The 17978-nt window shown below is 43.4% G+C and overlaps 12 protein-coding genes across 12 annotated transcripts; 6 read left to right on the top strand and 6 right to left on the bottom strand. All coding sequences in view use genetic code 12, as the record gives it.

The window, feature by feature from the left end:
- Window position 1: 1 nt before the first annotated feature.
- Window positions 2-1102, bottom strand: ARO4 (3-deoxy-7-phosphoheptulonate synthase; the record flags this gene model as incomplete). Its single annotated transcript, XM_001486763.1, has 1 exon — window positions 2-1102. The coding sequence occupies one exon, from the start codon at window positions 1100-1102 to the stop codon at window positions 2-4; it is 1101 nt and encodes a 366-aa protein (XP_001486813.1).
- Window positions 1103-1448: 346 nt separating this feature from the next.
- PGUG_00189 (amino acid transporter) lies at window positions 1449-2699 on the top strand (the record flags this gene model as incomplete). The annotated part of the gene is made up of 1 exon (XM_001486762.1): window positions 1449-2699. The coding sequence occupies one exon, from the start codon at window positions 1449-1451 to the stop codon at window positions 2697-2699; it is 1251 nt and encodes a 416-aa protein (XP_001486812.2).
- A 104-nt stretch (window positions 2700-2803) lies between these two features.
- On the top strand, window positions 2804-4177 carry PGUG_00188 (pyridoxal phosphate-dependent aminotransferase; the record flags this gene model as incomplete). The annotated part of the gene is made up of 1 exon (XM_001486761.1): window positions 2804-4177. The coding sequence occupies one exon, from the start codon at window positions 2804-2806 to the stop codon at window positions 4175-4177; it is 1374 nt and encodes a 457-aa protein (XP_001486811.2).
- Window positions 4178-4198: 21 nt separating this feature from the next.
- Window positions 4199-5476, bottom strand: PGUG_00187 (S-adenosylmethionine-dependent methyltransferase; the record flags this gene model as incomplete). Its single annotated transcript, XM_001486760.1, has 1 exon — window positions 4199-5476. One exon carries the CDS (start codon window positions 5474-5476, stop codon window positions 4199-4201), a length of 1278 nt encoding a protein of 425 aa, XP_001486810.2.
- A 219-nt stretch (window positions 5477-5695) lies between these two features.
- PGUG_00186 (uncharacterized protein) lies at window positions 5696-6073 on the bottom strand (the record flags this gene model as incomplete). Its single annotated transcript, XM_001486759.1, has 1 exon — window positions 5696-6073. One exon carries the CDS (start codon window positions 6071-6073, stop codon window positions 5696-5698), a length of 378 nt encoding a protein of 125 aa, XP_001486809.2.
- A 142-nt stretch (window positions 6074-6215) lies between these two features.
- PGUG_00185 (U2 snRNP complex subunit) lies at window positions 6216-7295 on the top strand (the record flags this gene model as incomplete). The annotated part of the gene is made up of 1 exon (XM_001486758.1): window positions 6216-7295. The coding sequence occupies one exon, from the start codon at window positions 6216-6218 to the stop codon at window positions 7293-7295; it is 1080 nt and encodes a 359-aa protein (XP_001486808.2).
- Window positions 7296-7376: 81 nt separating this feature from the next.
- NUP82 (linker nucleoporin) lies at window positions 7377-9815 on the bottom strand (the record flags this gene model as incomplete). Its single annotated transcript, XM_001486757.1, has 1 exon — window positions 7377-9815. One exon carries the CDS (start codon window positions 9813-9815, stop codon window positions 7377-7379), a length of 2439 nt encoding a protein of 812 aa, XP_001486807.2.
- Window positions 9816-10097: 282 nt separating this feature from the next.
- PGUG_00183 (uncharacterized protein) lies at window positions 10098-11333 on the bottom strand (the record flags this gene model as incomplete). The annotated part of the gene is made up of 1 exon (XM_001486756.1): window positions 10098-11333. The coding sequence occupies one exon, from the start codon at window positions 11331-11333 to the stop codon at window positions 10098-10100; it is 1236 nt and encodes a 411-aa protein (XP_001486806.2).
- Window positions 11334-11735: 402 nt separating this feature from the next.
- On the top strand, window positions 11736-12899 carry SKI8 (SKI complex subunit WD repeat protein; the record flags this gene model as incomplete). Its single annotated transcript, XM_001486755.1, has 1 exon — window positions 11736-12899. One exon carries the CDS (start codon window positions 11736-11738, stop codon window positions 12897-12899), a length of 1164 nt encoding a protein of 387 aa, XP_001486805.2.
- Window positions 12900-12920: 21 nt separating this feature from the next.
- PGUG_00181 (uncharacterized protein) lies at window positions 12921-13703 on the bottom strand (the record flags this gene model as incomplete). Its single annotated transcript, XM_001486754.1, has 1 exon — window positions 12921-13703. The coding sequence occupies one exon, from the start codon at window positions 13701-13703 to the stop codon at window positions 12921-12923; it is 783 nt and encodes a 260-aa protein (XP_001486804.2).
- A 78-nt stretch (window positions 13704-13781) lies between these two features.
- Window positions 13782-16088, top strand: PGUG_00180 (uncharacterized protein; the record flags this gene model as incomplete). The annotated part of the gene is made up of 1 exon (XM_001486753.1): window positions 13782-16088. The coding sequence occupies one exon, from the start codon at window positions 13782-13784 to the stop codon at window positions 16086-16088; it is 2307 nt and encodes a 768-aa protein (XP_001486803.2).
- Window positions 16089-16111: 23 nt separating this feature from the next.
- On the top strand, window positions 16112-17884 carry NAM2 (leucine--tRNA ligase; the record flags this gene model as incomplete). Its single annotated transcript, XM_001486752.1, has 1 exon — window positions 16112-17884. The coding sequence occupies one exon, from the start codon at window positions 16112-16114 to the stop codon at window positions 17882-17884; it is 1773 nt and encodes a 590-aa protein (XP_001486802.1).
- Window positions 17885-17978: the final 94 nt, after the last annotated feature.

Raw genomic sequence — 17978 nt, 5'->3', positions numbered from 1 at the left:
TCTAGGTGGACTTTTTCAAAGCTCTTCTTGCTTGAACTGCTTTACTCAACGATTTCAACATGTCCACCGTTTGTTCCCATGAAACACAGCCGTCAGTAATTGAGACTCCGTACTTCAAGGCACTCTTGTCTTGACCAGCTGGTGGCATACCTTGCTTACCTTCATTGATGTTGGACTCAATCATGACACCAATGAGTTTGTCTTCACCCTTGGAAATCTGATCAACCACAGACTGCAAAACCTTTGGCTGGTTTCTGTAGTCCTTCTGGGAGTTGTCGTGAGAACAGTCAACCATAAGTTTGAGCGAAGGATCAGTGCTCTTGGCGATAGCCTCTTTAGCGGCAGCCACTGATTCAGCGTCGTAATTGGTAACCTTCTTTCCACCTCTCAAGATGATGAAACAGTTGTCGTTACCTTTAGTGGTAGTAATGGCAGCATTACCATTCTTTGTGACACCCATGAAGTGGTGGCCCTTGGAAGCGGCTTGCGCAGCGTCCAATGCTACTCCGATGTTACCATCGGTTCCGTTCTTGAACCCGATTGGGAACGACAAACCAGAAGCCAATTCACGATGCAACTGAGACTCGGTGGTTCTGGCACCAATAGCGCCGAAACTCAACATGTCAGAAAAGTATTGAGGAGAAGTGGTGTCCAACATTTCAGAACCAATAGGCAAACCGCTCTCGGTCAAGTCCAAGTAGAGTTGACGAGAAATACGCAATCCCTTATTGATTTGGAAAGTGTTGTCGACATTAGGATCGTTGATCAATCCTTTCCATCCCACGGTGGTTCTTGGCTTCTCCAAGTAAGCTCTCATGATGATCAAAAGATCATCTTCCAACTCATCAGCTAATTTCTTTAATCTTCCGGCGTACTCTATAGCAGACGTGGGGTCATGGATGGAACATGGTCCGACAATAACTAAGGCTCTGTCATCCTGTCCTTTCAAGATGGCTGCGGATTCGATTCTTCCTTTGATGACCGACTCCAACGACTTTTTCGTAGCTCTGATCTCGTGTTGCAACAATGCAGGTGGAATCAATGGTTCGTATGCCAAGATACGTGTGTCATCGTATTCATCGGGAACTGGAGTTTTGGACATTTTTATTTTGTAATGGAATCGGTTTGACTGGTTGCACCGTTTAAATATCGAAGTTGAAAAATTTCAGTCACGTGGGCGATGAGTCAGGACGTCAGGTGGTTGTGAATTTTGAGCGAATCTAGGCCCGAAAATCTACGACAACGACCTATTTCATTGACCCCATATACCTATGTCAAGTTTCTTGAGTCCTTCGAAACACAATACTGATTCTTTGCTAATTGGCCCCACTTCATGCCATCATGGACTTCGGAGTAGTCCTGCAGAGAAATGCTCGCTTTTTTGGCACTGGTTGCGGTTTTGGCTGCCCTCGAGATAACGGTGCGCGGCGTAACTTTGGGACGAGTAAATGCAAGTGATCATCAGTGATGAGCGGCGAATTTTTCTTTCGTTCTTGCTTTTTGGACTTATAAACAACATTCTCTATGTGGTGATTCTTTCTGCTGCCATAGACCTAGTTGGCTCCTCTACTCCTAAAGCCGTGGTGCTCTTGGCTGACATTGTCCCCGCGTTTTTGATCAAGGTGGTGGCCCCATTTGTTATCCATTTGGTGGCATATAAGGCTCGATTATGGTGCTTGGTGGCGCTATCTGTGGTTGGAATGCTTATTGTGAGCACTGGCTCGGGCGCCAATGCGGGATCTGTGGGATTCACTGTGTTTGGCATATGTCTTGCGCTGGCATCAGCTGGTCTCGGAGAAATAACGTTTTTACTGTTGACACATTTCTATAACGAGAAATACTCAATTGGTGGCTTTTCCACTGGAACCGGCGCAGCTGGCTTGTTGGGAAGCTTTGTGTTCATGGTAATGACCAACACTTTGCTGATCTCTGTCCGCTTAGTGCTCATTCTCTTTGCGGTGGTGCCCCTCGGTTTTTTGTTTGCGTACTTCGTTCTTCTTCCCAGTCTGATCATGGCGAAGGATGTCGTCGACTACGAGAGGCTCGAAACTACCCCAAATGATTCGCAGCAAGAAAATGTGATCCCATCTACGTTCTTGGTCGAACCACGAGAAACTAATTTTATTGCACATATCTGGAAAACAGTCGATGATATCAAGCCTCTTGTCATTCCTTTCATGATCCCATTGTGTTCGGTTTATATATCCGAGTACGTCATTAACCAAGGTGTGTCACCTACACTTTTGTTCCCCATTGAAGACTTGCCCAAATGGCTCTTTTCTTCCTACCGTGACATCTACGTTGTTTACGGGTTTCTTTATCAATTGGGTGTGTTCATATCTCGCTCATCGACAATTTGGGGTTTCCGCTTCAAGCATCTTTACTTACTTTCGATTCTTCAGTTTGCCAACTTGCTACTTACGGTGGTGCAATCGTTGTACGATCTTCCATTCACAAGCATATGGCCACTTCTAGTTCTTATTTTCTATGAGGGTCTACTAGGTGGCTGCCTGTACGTTAACACGTTCATGTCAGTTAGCGAACAGGTTCCAATACAAAGACGTGAATTTAGCATGGGCTGTGTCGGAGTCAGTGACAGCTTTGGCATTGTCATTGCGGGAATCATTAATATGGGCTTGGAATTGAAGTTGTGTGATTTACAGGTCGAAAGAGGTAGGGAGTGGTGCCGCAGTGGATAACCATGATTACTCATTGACCACAATCGAACAAACCGATCGCGTGAAATTAGTCAATAAATCCATGCACCTCGACGATAAGAGCCACACAATTATTGGTGAGCTATATGAACAAGAGCTTTCTTCCCATTGTTAAACGATACCTAAGAAGCTCAAACTCACCAAGAATGTCGCAATCCATAGATCCCGCAACCTTGCACAATCCGTACTTCAATTTGAAACCCGGTCAAAAGGACATATGGAGTTTGATCAACGAAACTGCCGCTGCTGCACAAGCGGAAAGTGGCAAGCCAATTGTGAACTTGGGACAAGGCTTTTTTTCATACAAGCCTCCTGAGTTTGCAATTGACGCTGTGGAGGAATCTCTCAACTCTGCTCAATACAATCAATATGCTCCAGCTAAGGGTAATCCAAACTTACTCTCTGAGTTGGCGAAGTCCTATACTACCGCATTTGGGAGACCAGTGGAAACCGACCAATTGGTTGTTACAACGGGTGCCAATGAAGGTATTTTTTCCATCTTTTTTGGTTTCTTGACACCTGGCGACGAAGTTATTGTCTTTCAGCCGTTTTTCGACCAATATATTCCAAACGTACAGATGTGTGGTGCCACCGTGAAGTATGTCAACATCAATGTTCCACCAAAATTCGCAACTGAGACGGTCACTGGCGATGATTGGTTAATTGACTGGGAAGGGTTGGAAGCATCGATCAATGAAAAGACGAAGCTTATCTTGATCAATACCCCTCACAATCCCATTGGAAAAAACTTCAATGAAAGCGAATTAAAGAGAATTGGCGAATTGGCAATTAAACATAACTTGATTCTCGTGAGTGATGAAGTTTACGAAAACTTATACTTCACACCCGAATTTGTGCGCCCTGCAACCTTGAAGTCCCTTCCTGAATTAGCCTCTCGAACTTTAACCGTCGGGTCAGCTGGTAAATCCTTTGCAGCCACTGGATGGAGAGTTGGTTGGGTGCAAGGACCTGCCTCGCTCATCAAGTATGTAATGGCGGCCCATACCAGAATATGTTTCTCGACTCCAGCTCCCTTGCAGCAAGCAGTTTCTCAGGCCTTCAAGAAGGCTCACGAGGTAGACTACTTCTCGAAGACTAGAGATGCGTACATCAAAAAGTACAAGATATTCACTGCAGTATTTGATGAATTAGGATTGCCTTACAGTATTGCCCAGGGCGGCTACTTCCTTCTTGTTAATTTGCTGAAGGTCAATGTGCCTGCAGACTACGAGTATCCAGAAGATATCTTGGCAAGAGGTACAGACGACTTCAAATTGGCTTACTGGCTCATCAAGGAATTCGGTGTTGTTGGAATCCCTCCAACAGAATTTTTGCAGCCACATACAAGGAAAGGTAGTGGACTCGATAAGTGCATTAGATTTGCTGTGTGCAAGGATGACTCCATGTTGGACGATGCAGTAGAGAGGCTCCGTAAACTCAAGCCATACATATCAGAGTAGATTATAGACTAAAATTATACCTCATATCTTTGTGTATAACTTGAAGCTGTACCTCATAGCTCCGAAATCATCAAAACCTTCTTCGATGCAGCTTTCCTTTTCAACAAAGTCGCTCATCAAAGACCATAACCTCTCTCGTTCTTCTTCATATTTTGGTCGAAGTGGAATCTGTAAGAGAACTCGAGAATCTTCGTCATCTTTCAAAAACTCATTGACCATATTGAACACCCATTGAGGGTGTAACGAGGAATAGATAGGATCACTTAGAATAATTGTTTTGAATTTCTGATTGGGGAAGGTTCTTTTGAATGAACTTGGATCTCTCCAGTCTAATTCATGGACAGTACACTCAACCTGATTGAGTTCTATGTTGCTCACAAGATTAGGTACAATTTCAGCAAGATCGGTTAGAAACGTTTCGCAGCCCAAGATTGCACTGGCCATTCCTACTAGCCCGGTACCAGAACCCAATTCCAAAACTGGCTCCCTTAGATACTTTTCCCTAGGATTGTTAACTAGTCTATTGGAAAGAACTAGTGACAGACCCCATGTTTTAAGGCCCAAATTATCGCCAGTCAAAGAAGGCTCACGAAGCTGCAAATATGCTCCATTTTTGTAAATCTTATCGAGGTTCGGAATACCTATTTTGCGAACAATCTCCGGCTGAGCTGTTCGTCCACAGTTCTCGGATAGTCGAAGGGTCGCCTCTTTCATAATGTCGTCAGAATTTGGAATCCAAGAAAGACCGCTGGAAATGATTTTACTTAGCCATGCATTATATTGACCGGTAGCTTTCAATGGTCCTGCGAGGTATGGTAGATACAGAAGTTTTTCTAGCGTGTTGAATCTTGGGCAATGTTGGCTGAACCAAGGTAAAGCTCTTTCTGCATCGATCAATTTGATATTCTTCAGTTGAAAGGTTTCCTGAACACTGGTATATTTTTGGTCTGTATTCGAGCTATTGGAGAAATTGTATATCTCTTCTAGAGCTAAGAGTCTCAATAAAGTGTGTAGGACCGCTCTGGGTGGCTGAAGTCGTATAGCGGGAAGATCTAGAGGGTGAACGGGGTGCATTGGATCGTCGTCTTCTTCATAATCTGCTAGGTTAACATCACTATTTAAGGTCTCCTGCGGTATGTCCTTTGGTGATTGCTCGGTGTATTGTTCTTGATCGAATTCCTCTTCCCCGGGAGTTTGAGCCGTGTATAACGAGAGTGGATCGAAATCCATGTCAACCGAGTTGAGGACGAAGAGCGAGCGATGAGCATCGCGAAATACAGTTTTGGTGCCGAATGGCATCCATTACAATTCTGAAAGTTGGGTACAGAGAAGTGTAATCGCCAGCTAAACACGAGTAGACATCCTTACTTATTGAAAAGAAGTTAAAGGAAGAGAAAATTCACAGTCGAGGTATGACTGCAAAACCATACTCATCAAGAGATGACACACCTCTTTCATGCTTCCAATGCTACCCTCGTACCTTCATACCATGCTCATTCATGCAACTACATACAATGTTTAAAAGTCCGTAACACGTCCATTAAAAGACCAATCAGTTCCATGTCTCAATGGGTCCTGCTTGGGACCTCCACGCTCTCCGGTCTTCGGATTTACGTCTCCTTCAAACTCGGGAATCGTCTTGAAATATTGAGGGTGAAATCCGCCAACGTCAGTCTTCAAGTTGGGTGTCGTAGACACCGTCAGACTCTCATCTGTGTTCTGGATCAGCTGATTATATTCATCAATGGCAGCTTGTGAGTTTGCTATTTTTTGCAAGGCTTCAAATTCCTCTTGTTGTTCCTTTGGAAGCCGAGGAGGAGCAGGGTTCATTTGAGTACCAAATTTGGCACTGTAGAGCCGTATACTCCGAGTTGATATTAACCGTCTGGAAAGCATAATTACTACCGATTCGGATTGCTCACACTTCCCGACTATCGGTCCTGGTGTCTGGGTGTGTGCTTGATAGGATGTATGCAGGCATTACAAGTCTTGCGAGGTGCGATGATCATCGAGAGGTAAGAGACAGCTATTATTGTCAATGAAGGACGGCGAATTTCCGGGAGCACCACCTCATCCGTCACTCGTTGAAAAGGATCCAGCTGTAATCAAAAATGTGGATGAACGTGTATTATATGAAAAGGAAAGTCAGCAATGGGTTTTTGAACGGAAGGAAGAAGAACATACCGTGGAATATGTTTACAACTTTATAGTACAGCAATGGGTTCCACGACCGGATTTGCAATCGCAGAAGGAGAATGATGAGTCTGTTAATAAGCAGGAGATTAAAAAGGTGAAAAAGGAGAAAATACAAGCAATGAAGGACGAAATACAACGGCTCCGAAATGCTGAAAAATCAAGTGCACCCTCAACGTCAGGTGTCTTTGTTAGCAAGCTTCCATCTGATGTTACGTCGGACGAGCTCTTTGAGATCTTCAGCAAGTACGGTGTTATAGCGGAAGACTTCAAGACAAATCGTCCGCGAATAAAGCTCTATTATGATCAAGGTCAGTTTAAGAATGAAGCATTGGTGATATATCACAACAAAGAAAGTGTCTACCTCGCTATAGACATGTTAGATAACTCGAAAATCAGGTCCTCGAAGGAACTGGAACCTATCAAGGTAGAGCCTGCTGCATTTAGTGAGGAAAGAGATCTGGAGAAGGCTCCTAGCAGAGTACTTACAGCTGAAGAAAAGCAATTATTGCACAAGAAGAAAGAAATGTTAAAGCAAAAGGTCTCTAGTTGGGACGACGAGGATCCTTCTGCGGTTGCGGGAAGAGCAGAGCAGATCCGCCAACGGATATGGAAAAAATCTTTGGTAATAGAGAACATGTTTCGAGTGGAAGAACTCAAAAATGATAAATACTTGGAGTCTGATATTATAGAGGATATCAAGAGCGAGTGTGATAAATACGGCATTGGGTCTTCTGTGACAAAAGTGTCGTTTTTTGACGTCGAAAGAGTGGTAGTGGTTCGATTTGATCTGATAGAGGCAGCAAGTCAATGTAGATCGGCCTTTGACGGACGGTACTATGATGGGCTAAAGATACATGCTCGTGAGTACGCTGGGGAGAAGTTTTCGTCTAATCATAAAATAATCGGGAGAAATGAGCCCTAAGACTCACACCTCAAAAGTTATAATAGAATGAATGAGTAACGAGTTTAATGCCAAATGCTCTATTAAGGATGACCGTATGTACTAGATACGTAAACGTCGAATGCAATCGGTAACGCTTTGCTTTACTTCATCAAGTTTCTCCAGATCGTTTTGTAGCCACAAACTCAATTTGGCCAAGATAATGCTATTTTGCCTTTTTTGAATTTCAGCATCTGTAAGATGCTCATTTGCACTGTGTTCATTTTGAGAAAGTGCAGTAACCTGAACCTTGAGATCCTCAATTTTCAGAGCAAGACTATCTTCTCCTGCGTTGTTTAGAAGTGCGTTAATTCCGTTTACCTCTCTTATCCACAGCTTTTCCTCCTTGGACAAGGGCATCGATTCCTTGTAGGATAATTGTCTGATTGCTTCATCAATTTTCTTCTCCAATGCCTGTATCCTTTCAGTTAATCTCTCATGTCGGTCCTCAAGCTTGACCAAGGTCGAAGATGCTTCCAAAGCTTTGCTCAACGCATCTTGCTGTTCTTTTGTCTCCGTGAGAAGTTTGATTTGGTTTTTAAGATTTGCAATGTCAGTCTCTATCCTTAATTTCAAGTTGACGGCATGCGCAGTAATTCTTATCGTTTTCTCAATAACTTTCAGGGAAGCTTCTGAGAGCGACTTCAATGTACTTCCGTCCGCATTCTTAAGCACATTTTTGGGCACACTAAGCCCTGAGATGTTGGCTATGTGCGACTTGAGAACCTGAATCTCAGATTCTAACTGCGAGAAAGGCTCCTGTTGTAAAATCGGTAATTTATAGCTTACCGACCGCTTTGGTTCCTCTTGTGGCGCTTGATTCATTGGTGTGCTTTCTCTCAGTACCATTGATTGTTTTTCGATTCCAACAACTTTCAAATTTTCAGAAGAAGATTTGGAAAGTGAAACAACTGCTCCCCAGTTTGAGTCTATTTTATCATTGACATATGAGCAGGAGATTATATCCTCACGAGACGAAATTTCTGTTAAGTTGTCGCTTGGAATAGGCAGAGGCTTGCCATCGAGCTCGATCTTTCTTGAAATGAAATCGGGCCATTCGGTGTTGGTACTTATTAATAGTTTGCGAGGGAGCCTCAAGATGTAGCACTGGCCAGAATTGTAAGTGGTTAATGATGCACCTATTGCAGGCTCCAGGATAGTTCTGCTGCCAACTCTGGTGATATTGACGAAATTTTTAGACCAATAAGTTTGTTCCAAGTCAAAATTGTTCCTGGTGATTTCGGCGTCGCTTGGCTCAGGTTGAGACGAAGGAGCATCGTCAAGATCAACAAATCCAAACCCTCGCTTTGGTTTGGCGTAACCACGGGATTTGTTGGTTGTCGGCTTTGGTGCATTTGTGTCCTTTTTTGGTTGCAGCTGAAATCTTTGTTCGCTGTTACCAAACTTCATGATCATTGGTAAAAACTGTACAAAGTGGTCCAACTTTACTTTGTTGTTCTCAATAGTTGCAGTCATTAGGTATGAGAGGTTCTCATTGTTCGAGAGATGTGCAATATCGGAGATGTTGTTCAGCCCTTGCGATGAAAATAATGGACCCTGAACCTCCGGGCTGAAATCATGTGGAAGTTTTACTCCTAGGATCGCTAACTCTTCCAATCTCAAATCACTTTTACGACGCTTCTCTATCTTGAGAGGGTTTCCATCTGCAATTTGAGCCCACAAAGAAGAATAGAAAGTGTATTGGCCAAAGATAGAGTGCCATAATGGGCGCTTATTAACTGCTTCGTTGATATTCATCGTACTCAAGTCCTTCTCAACTTTCTGTAGTATATCTTTAGTATCATTCATCACGATTTTGACGCTGGATTGTGTAGTTGCAATGTTTGCCAAGCTGTTGATGAAAGGGTATAGAGCGAATATTTTTCCACTGTTCGTGGTGATGTATAAGGTTAAGGCACCAGAAAGTGACGCTTCTGATCCAAAGGATAATGAAGATGCGGTTTCAGCCGAGAAGCTAGGACTTTTAGTCAAATCCACTGCGAGTTGAGGTTTGGACGTAGGCTTTAGTAAGTCATAAAGATAAATCTTAGACTCGTTGGTCAACACCACCAAGCCAGCATCTTGTGCCATGGCTGTGTGCCAAACCATCTTATTGATTCCTGCTGGTAAAGGTTCAAGTTTAAGTGGCTTCACTTTTACTCTGCCATTTTGGGGTGATAAAAAATCAGGAAGGGCGAAAACAGTAATCACGTTGTTCCCATTCCCACTCAAAGAAGCCAAAAACTTTCCCAGACTGCTCAAAGACAAATGGCTGACATCCGAGTCGCTATAAGGGTTGTCCAATATGCTGTACGAACCACTTTCTTGGATATAACTGCAGCGAATTTGACTACCGTCAGCAGAGAAAACCTCAGTATCGTTTCTGCAAACAACTTTCAGAAACTTCAAGTTGACACTGTTTTTACCGGATGTAAGCTCAGGCCTGAAGCCTTGTCTGAAGATGGGATTTTTAATTAGATCATCTACAAGCCGTGCCAGCATTGTTGTGCCTTCTACTCAGCTTGTCGCATGAATTTTGATTTACATAACGCTGTCTGCAGGGACGAGCGAAGAAAGGTATACGATAATAGGAAGAATTAGGAACACCATTGAATCGAATAGCCTCGTATTTATGAGTAGAGAATGATTTTCTACTTTTGAGACTGACTACTCGTGAACAAGTTTTATCATGATTATTAACTATGAACTCATTTATACCTATTTTAAAGCAACTCCCCCATCTGTTATACCATCAGTCACAAGCTGAAATGGCTCCAAGTCCACTCAATGCTTCGAGGACGGCTTCAATGTTGTCTTCTGGTGCACTGACGAAAACCAACTTGCAATCCGGGTCGGTGCTCTCTTGAGATATTTGCGTTTGGACCCAGAGTTCTGCGATGATTTAACCTCAGATTTTGTTGCTCTGTTCGAAGTCAGAGTTGGCGAAATTAATGAAGTTTGACTAGCGTATTGTACAACAAGCTCCTTTCTCTTCATTCTCATGGAACATTGAGTTATAGGAGGTTCCCGTATGGTTTCTGCTGAGGTGATATCTTGCAAGATTGAACTTCCCGCCGATGCTGAGGGCTGTGAAGGATTTTTCAAATGTTGTCCCACTAAAGCCGGTGGTGTGTCGTCAAGGTTCTTGCTCAGATATGGGTTTGAAGCTGATGCAACCGATTGAGTCCGTGAGGGTATCTCACAAAAGCATGCGAACTTGGCGCTTTCTCCCAGAATTGTCGCTAATGTATCAGGTTTGGGAAGAAACCAAGACGGGTCGGCAAGATACCCATTCGCAAAATCTGTGCTAACATGCTCTTCAGCCTTGGCTTCCTCTTCTTCACCTCCAAAGACAATATTGCTTACCCAGTTGTCACTCACTTCGTAAGCACCTTGAACTTCTTTTGGAACGTTGTCACTTGAAACGGAAGAGACAGAGCTGGTAAAAATTGGAGGTAGGGCCACATCGAAAGGACTAGTGCCGTTTTTTGCTGGTACATGCAATGGTTCCGTAGCCATCACCGGCAACTGAGAAGTTGGTTCGCAATTTGCAGCCAGTTTATAAGTGAACAATTTTCTGTATCGGCTCTTCATTCTTTCAAACCGAGCCGACTTTTTTGTCTGTGATGCACGTCTCGTGAAAGTCTTCCACTGGCGAATCCATGCTGTGTATGTGTGAGTTCTTACTCTCCATTTCAGTGATCGAGAGTCCTCACTATTGCTCTTGTGCTCGTCAGTTATCGAGGAAAAGGCTTCCGTAGACGTATCAAAATTGAAAGCCTTTGCTAATGGTGAAGCAACAGGCGTTGAAGTATGGTTTGAGCTAGTTGTGCTGTCTGGTCCTGTCCTCGAAGGTGGTACAGATTGAAGTTTTGCATTTGAGATAATGTCTTCCCCAGCTTGCAATTGCACAACACTCCTGGTCGAGTTTTGAGAGGTATTGTGTTTGTATCTCCACTCATTCCATAGGGCACGAAGCCTTGTCCTGGAATATGTTTTTCTGTGGAATAATTTGAACATTGGTGGCTTGAGCTCGACAATAATCCTTCAAGTACAAACACAAAGTTGGTACAAAGGGAGATTTCAGAGTTCAATACAGTGCTAATGATTATGGGAAGGTCAACAAATAAGTATGGTTTCTTGATACCGACCTATTAGCATTCACGAACTGAAAATGTGTAGCTTCTTAAATTTTGCAACAATTTGAAATTATGCAAAAAACCGATGTTTTGAAAAAATAGTTAATTTCACAAAAGACCTACTTGTGTACACCTCTGACACCTCTGGCGTTCTTTAAAATTGCTTGAGGAGCTCAATCGTCTAAATCAACTTCAAGACTCTTCAATTGAATGCCTTGGTGCAACCCTCTTACGTAATGGTCGCAGGTGCAAAAAGCGTTGTCAATTTTGTTCCACCATATAGATGGGAAAACAGTACATTTCCACAGGCACGGCTGCTGAAGCCCATTCCCTGGATATTCTAGATCTTGTGATTACCACTCGCTATACTCTAACTGTATCGAGTGATGGGTATGCTGCATTTTGGGATAACAAGCAAGAAGAAAACCATGATCCACACCAATACGTGAAACGAATTTTAATCAATAAAATGGGGCTACACCACGTCTCCACATACGAAGCTGTCCTTCCTAGCTCGCACGTAAAGGTATTGTTGGTGGCATTTGCTGCTTTTGATGGCTCTATCACTTTGAAACTCATTGTAGGCGATGACTTTGAGACCTTGAAAGAAATCCCAGTCCCAGTAGATTTACGAAAAGATTGCTGGGGTCCTTGCTTCTACCAAGATCCTGAATCCAAACAAGACTACTTTGTCGCGACCAAAATTGGGAAGGGTGCAATAGTTTACAGGCTCGATATAACTTCCCCAGATGGTTCGAATGTTGAGGTGCTGCTTGATGAGTATGGTCACCTTGTGGGCAGCAATGGCGCCTTTCCAAATTCCATTGACATCTCCAATTCTACAGAGGCCAAGGTTGCGATAGGGCATTCTAATGGCGATGTTTTGCTCTATGATCTCGAAACTTTAAAACCATACTACACATTCCGTTCCACTGATCTTCAGCAAAGTACCACCGGCGCCCATGGCTCGAGCTCTATCGCCAGAGTTGTAAAATTTTCTCCAGGAGGCTCAATGCTAGCAGTAGCACGGGATAATCAGTCGTCAGGATCCATAACGCTATACGATGTCAAGTATGGTGAAGATGTTGGATCTTTAACAACTCCATCGCATTCCTCAAAAACAACCATTGGTGGGTTCGCCCACGATGGGTGGGTCATGGGATTGTGCTTTGACGAAACTGGAGATCTCTTGGCCAGTAGTGGCTTCGATAAGTGTGTGCGGATCTGGAATTTGGACACCAGAGAGAGAGAAGCCACTATTAGCATATCAATTTCCGATTTGGAGTCCACGGATGGAAACGAAGAGTTGGATACCAGCGTGGCGAGTGGTGTCAAGTTTATCAAAAAAGGTATCAGAAGTGGCTCAGGAGGAGACACTAATGAAGGTCTATGCGTAGTCAGTTTTGACCGTGGCATTAGATGGTACCGTGAGGCAGGAGGTATTTAGCTTTAGCATATCTACATCGTACTAAAAACCTAACCATCCACCATCAACTGCAAGCATTTCTCCAGTGACATAGCCACTTGCATCAGAGCATAAGAACACAATGGGTCCCTGGAAGTCATCCATGGTGCCCCATCTTCCCATTGGAATTCTCTTAATGATGGTGTCTCTGTACGTCTTGTCCAATGTGTCGGTGAGGTTTGTTTCAATATAACCGGGCACAATTGAGTTGACTCTTATACCCTTCAGAGACCACTCATTTGACAAGACATGAGTCAATTGCTTGATGCCTCCTTTTGCAATTGCATAAGCACTTGCATTAGGGATACCCAAGAACGAAGCCAACGAAGCTGTGAAAACAATGTTTCCTTTCACTCCCTTTTCAAGCATTCTTGATCCCACCTGTTTCGTGAGTTTGACAGGATACTGAAGATTTACACGCAAAACTTGATCAAAATCTTCCTGAGGATAGCTTTCGAAAGGATGGCGGATGTTGGTTCCGGCATTGTTGATGAGAATATCAATTGAATGCCCTAAAGCAATTTCATAGGCTTCTTCCACAATCTTCTTCACCACTTCATCTTCGTCTGGACTGGAGAAGTCCGCTTTGATACCAACTACATCAACCGAGGAATTGATCTTTTTGAGTTGCTGCTTCGTTTTTTCAAGGGCATCTTCCAGCCGATAAGTCAAAATGAGCTGGTCAATACCAGCATCGGCCAACCCCTTAACCATCCCCAAACCGATCCCATTCGTGGCTCCTGTGATCAATGCCACTTTACCTTTCAAGGAGAACAAACTCAGCATTTTATGATGCTGCTGAATACTATGGTTCGCTAATTATCCACAATAGTACGAACTTTACCAAATTGTAGACCTCGATATATGCTCGATATTCGCTCGGAGTTGCAGCCGCGACCCCGATTTCTGGGGTGCATACTGTCAAAAATTGATTGTGCGCATTTTCGCTTCTGCGCGTCTGTAGGTGCTGTTATGGCAAAAAGGGTGCACGATGACGCATTGGAAGGTGTATCTGACAAGATACAAAGGCTCTGGAGAAGTCGAAAACGGTTGGGGAGCTCAGATAAACAGTTGTTGATCGAAGATATCAAACATGAAGTTCACAATTCTGGAGTGGACCATGATGACTTGACTCGTTTGTTTGATATCATCTTTGAAGATTCCACTCCTTCCCACTTTTCAGCGCTGCAGAAAAAGTATATGATAAAGGCATTGTGCATATTCTCAACAAATAATACCATCCTGGACCTGTTACTCGATCGTATCCTAAGTAATATCGGTGAACCTAAAATGTATTATGTCAATGGCACCAGAACCAAGCAATCACGACTACCAAGAAGTATCCAAATAGAACTCTTGGACTGGCTACTCTGCTCCCTCCACTTGTTCGGTCCCAAGATAGTTGACTTTCTCTACCGAAGACTTCCTATTCTCCTCCATTTGTTGTCGTACGAATATTCTCGCCGATACATATCTCAGCTAGTTTTCGTGGGGTTGATGGAATCAGGAGGTATGTTTCATGGCTCTAACAATGGATCGCTACCTCTCAAAAAATGGCATATAAAATTGGTGTTGGATTTACATCTAAAGTTCCCTTTAGATGAGCACCTCAAGCTTTTGTTATGCTTGTTCACCAAAATAGATCCTGCTTTGAACTACAGGCGATTTACAGATGGAAAACCAATATCTATCAGTACCTCTGGTAGCCTCTTTCGAATACCTGACGACGAATTTTTCAACATATCAAGTGCTATCAATAACAACTTCCATCGCAGCACTTCCAACTATCTACTTCAGCAATTTTCCAATTTTGACCAACTTTGCAGAAACAAACGAGGGTTTAGGAAAATTGATTTTGAGCCATCTTCAACCTTAAATGAAAATGAGGTTTCCATTACTGATATTTACGATATTGAAGGCTTGATCCGCAACTTTAATCGTATAAGCTATCCAAACTCATGGCTGGTTCTCAGATTGCGAGATCACTCCAACTACAGCGTTTTGTCAACCAAGATTAAATTGATATACGTTACTCTTCGTTTGCTAGCAGGCGATGAAAAGTTACAATCAGAAATGCTTTACTTTATGAAGACCAGCCTTCAAGATAACATCGAGCAGAAAGAAGCATCACTATACTATGATAGACTCAACAGGTTATTCGCCATATCAGCTGGTATAGCTGCACCCGATTTAAATGCAGATTTTCTACAGGACACACTGCAAAACATCATCCACAGGATCAGTCTCATGAAATTCGAAACCGTTGCGGACTCTCACAACTTTGGGAGCAAGCTACTTCTCCCTCCACAGTGTCAATGGGACTCTCAACACCACTTCTCCCAAGTGATCCTGCTATGGTTGATTGAATTTACATCTTTCATCAAGTGGTGGTTACAAGATTTACAGGACCAGAATTTTGACCAGACTGAGGTCGTCCTGCTGTTGAACACAATGCTAGGTGCTGTCTTTACTTTTCTTTCCGAGCATATTGCTAATGTCGACTTAACTGTCCAGGTTCTGTCTGTTTACCTCTTCAAGTTCATTGAATCAATGGATGAGCAATTATTCGGCTCATTAAGCGATGGTGCTGTTTTGTTTCCACCCATACTACATGCTAAGATGTTGCTTTGCAAGCATCCGTTTGTCATATCGGGATACTGCGATTACCTTTTGAAGCTAAAAAACAGGCAATTTTCATCGGAAACTGCAAAGTTATTATATACTACTGCACTTCTCGACACCCTCAATTATCTTTGGCGAGACAAAGCGCTCGAAATACAAAGTAATGAAAAAGTTGAGAGAAGTCAGGTATTGTCCCTCCATCGTTCCATGATAGACAAGTTGGGAATGTTGCCAACGTTTGGCTATTCCAATATACTTGAACGATCTACATCAGGTAATTTGTTTCACAACCCCTCATTTGCCTATATATCTTGCCAAATTGTTCGCAGGATAGAGGATAAGGCAAATGATATTGAGACAAGACATGACGGTCCCATCAAGAGGGCAAGTGTGTTGCAATTGAACGCCAGTTCGGATGTGAAATGGATAGGCATGAACTACGACGAGGTGAAAGTAGCGGTCTTAAGCGAGCTTGAGGAAAGTGGATTTCATGGCTTATGCAACTTGATATACCAGTCCATTTCTTCATTGGTTGATAAGCGGAAATAAGTGGAAATGCTATACCCTCCAGGATGGTACCTCCATGTAACACACCCAGACACCACAGCGTCATACCCAGTTCGAAATGTGTCTGCATAAAGAGGTTGATGCTTCGAGGCAAGCCGGCTGGCATACCGCCTGTAGGCCGAATATGGATCTCCAAGAGACTAATTAGAACATCTCAGACATTGAAGCAGCAGGAGGTAGAGTTACGTGATCTAGATAAAAAATGGGCACGTATCTGGAAGGAATCTTCCGGTTCATTGAATCCAGCAAAGTCCATGAATGCTGACGGTGAAAAGTTCTATTGCTGCTCGATGTTCCCCTATCCCAGTGGAGCATTACACATGGGGCACCTCAGGGTATATACAATTAGCGATGTAGTAGCGAGATACATGCGTCTTAAAGGCAAGAACGTCATCCACCCAATGGGCTGGGATGCCTTTGGATTGCCGGCTGAAAATGCTGCCATAGAAAACGGAATAGACCCAGCGATATGGACCCGCGATAACATCAACAAAATGAAGGCCCAGATGGATTTGATGCTTGCTGATTTTGATTGGGACAGAGAAGTTTCCACTTGTGATCCAGAATTCTACAGGTGGACACAGAAGATATTTCTCCTTCTTGTAAAGCACGGATTGGCCTACCGTAAGAAGGCACAGATTAATTGGGACCCAGTGGACCAAACAGTCCTTGCTAATGAGCAGGTAGACTCTGAAGGCAGATCTTGGAGGTCGGGTGCAAAAGTTGAAAAGCGAGATTTGGAACAGTGGTTTATTGGAATCACCAAGTACGCCAAAGACCTTGCGAAAGATTGCGAGGTGCTCGAAGACTGGCCAGAAAAGGTTAAGGTGATGCAGAAAAACTGGATAGGCGAGTCATCGGGAGCGACTATTAGATTTGCTACTAACACTGATGAAGAAATAAGCGTGTTCACCACTCGCCCTGACACCTTGTTTAGTGTACAATTTTTGGCTCTTTCGTTGGAGCATCCTCTAGTCCAAGCTGAGGCCAAGAAGGACAAAAAGCTAGAGGCATTCATTGCGCAACATTCAGGAGACGATTCCGAATCTAAAGATGGGTATAAACTTGAAAACTTGAAGGTTTCAATCCCTATAGATACCGAGGGCTCTGCTCGGGAAGTTTATGATGTCCCGGTGTATGCTGCTACCTACGTTTTGAGCTCTTATGGAAGTGGAGCGGTTATGGGCTGTCCAGGCCATGATACTCGGGACTTTGAATTCTGGCAACTCCACAACCCGAATATACCTCCAGTCTTGACAATAGGGCCTGAGGACGCTGGTTCAGAGTATGAAATTCCTTATGTTGCCAAGAGTGGTCGTCTCTGCGATTCCACTTTAATTCCTGGAAACGTAAAAAGTTTAGGTTCCGTCAATGGTTTAATCGCATCCGAAGCATCAAAGAAAATCACAGAAATGTTGAGCAAAGTGGGCAAGGGTGAATCTAAAGTGCAATATAGAATTAGAGATTGGTTGATCAGTCGTCAGAGGTACTGGGGTGCTCCTATACCAATGGTGCACTGCAATGACTGTGGATTGGTTCCCGTCCCAGATGAAGAGCTTCCTGTTCTACTACCTAATAGGGACGAGGTTTCGAGAGGGCTTCCTTTGGCCAAAATCGATAGCTTTGTGAATACCAAGTGCACCTTCGTGGTGGCGAGGCAGCGAAAAGAGATACCGACACAATGGATACGTTCATGGACTCATCCTGGTACTTTTTCCGTTATCTTGATTCCAAGAACAAGAACGAGCCCTTCGGCTCCAAGAAGGTTACTCAATTAATGCCCATGGATATTTATTTCGGCGGAGTGGAAACATGCAATTTTACATTTGTTGTACACCAGGTTCATGTCAAAATTCTTGGGAGATATTGGAT

This window comes from Meyerozyma guilliermondii, genomic scaffold, assembly GCF_000149425.1.
Source record: "Meyerozyma guilliermondii ATCC 6260 scaffold_1 genomic scaffold, whole genome shotgun sequence".
Classification (NCBI taxonomy): domain Eukaryota; kingdom Fungi; phylum Ascomycota; class Pichiomycetes; order Serinales; family Debaryomycetaceae; genus Meyerozyma; species Meyerozyma guilliermondii.
The sequence above is the reverse complement of the archived record's forward strand: the minus strand, read 5'-3'. Positions and strand labels throughout refer to the sequence as shown.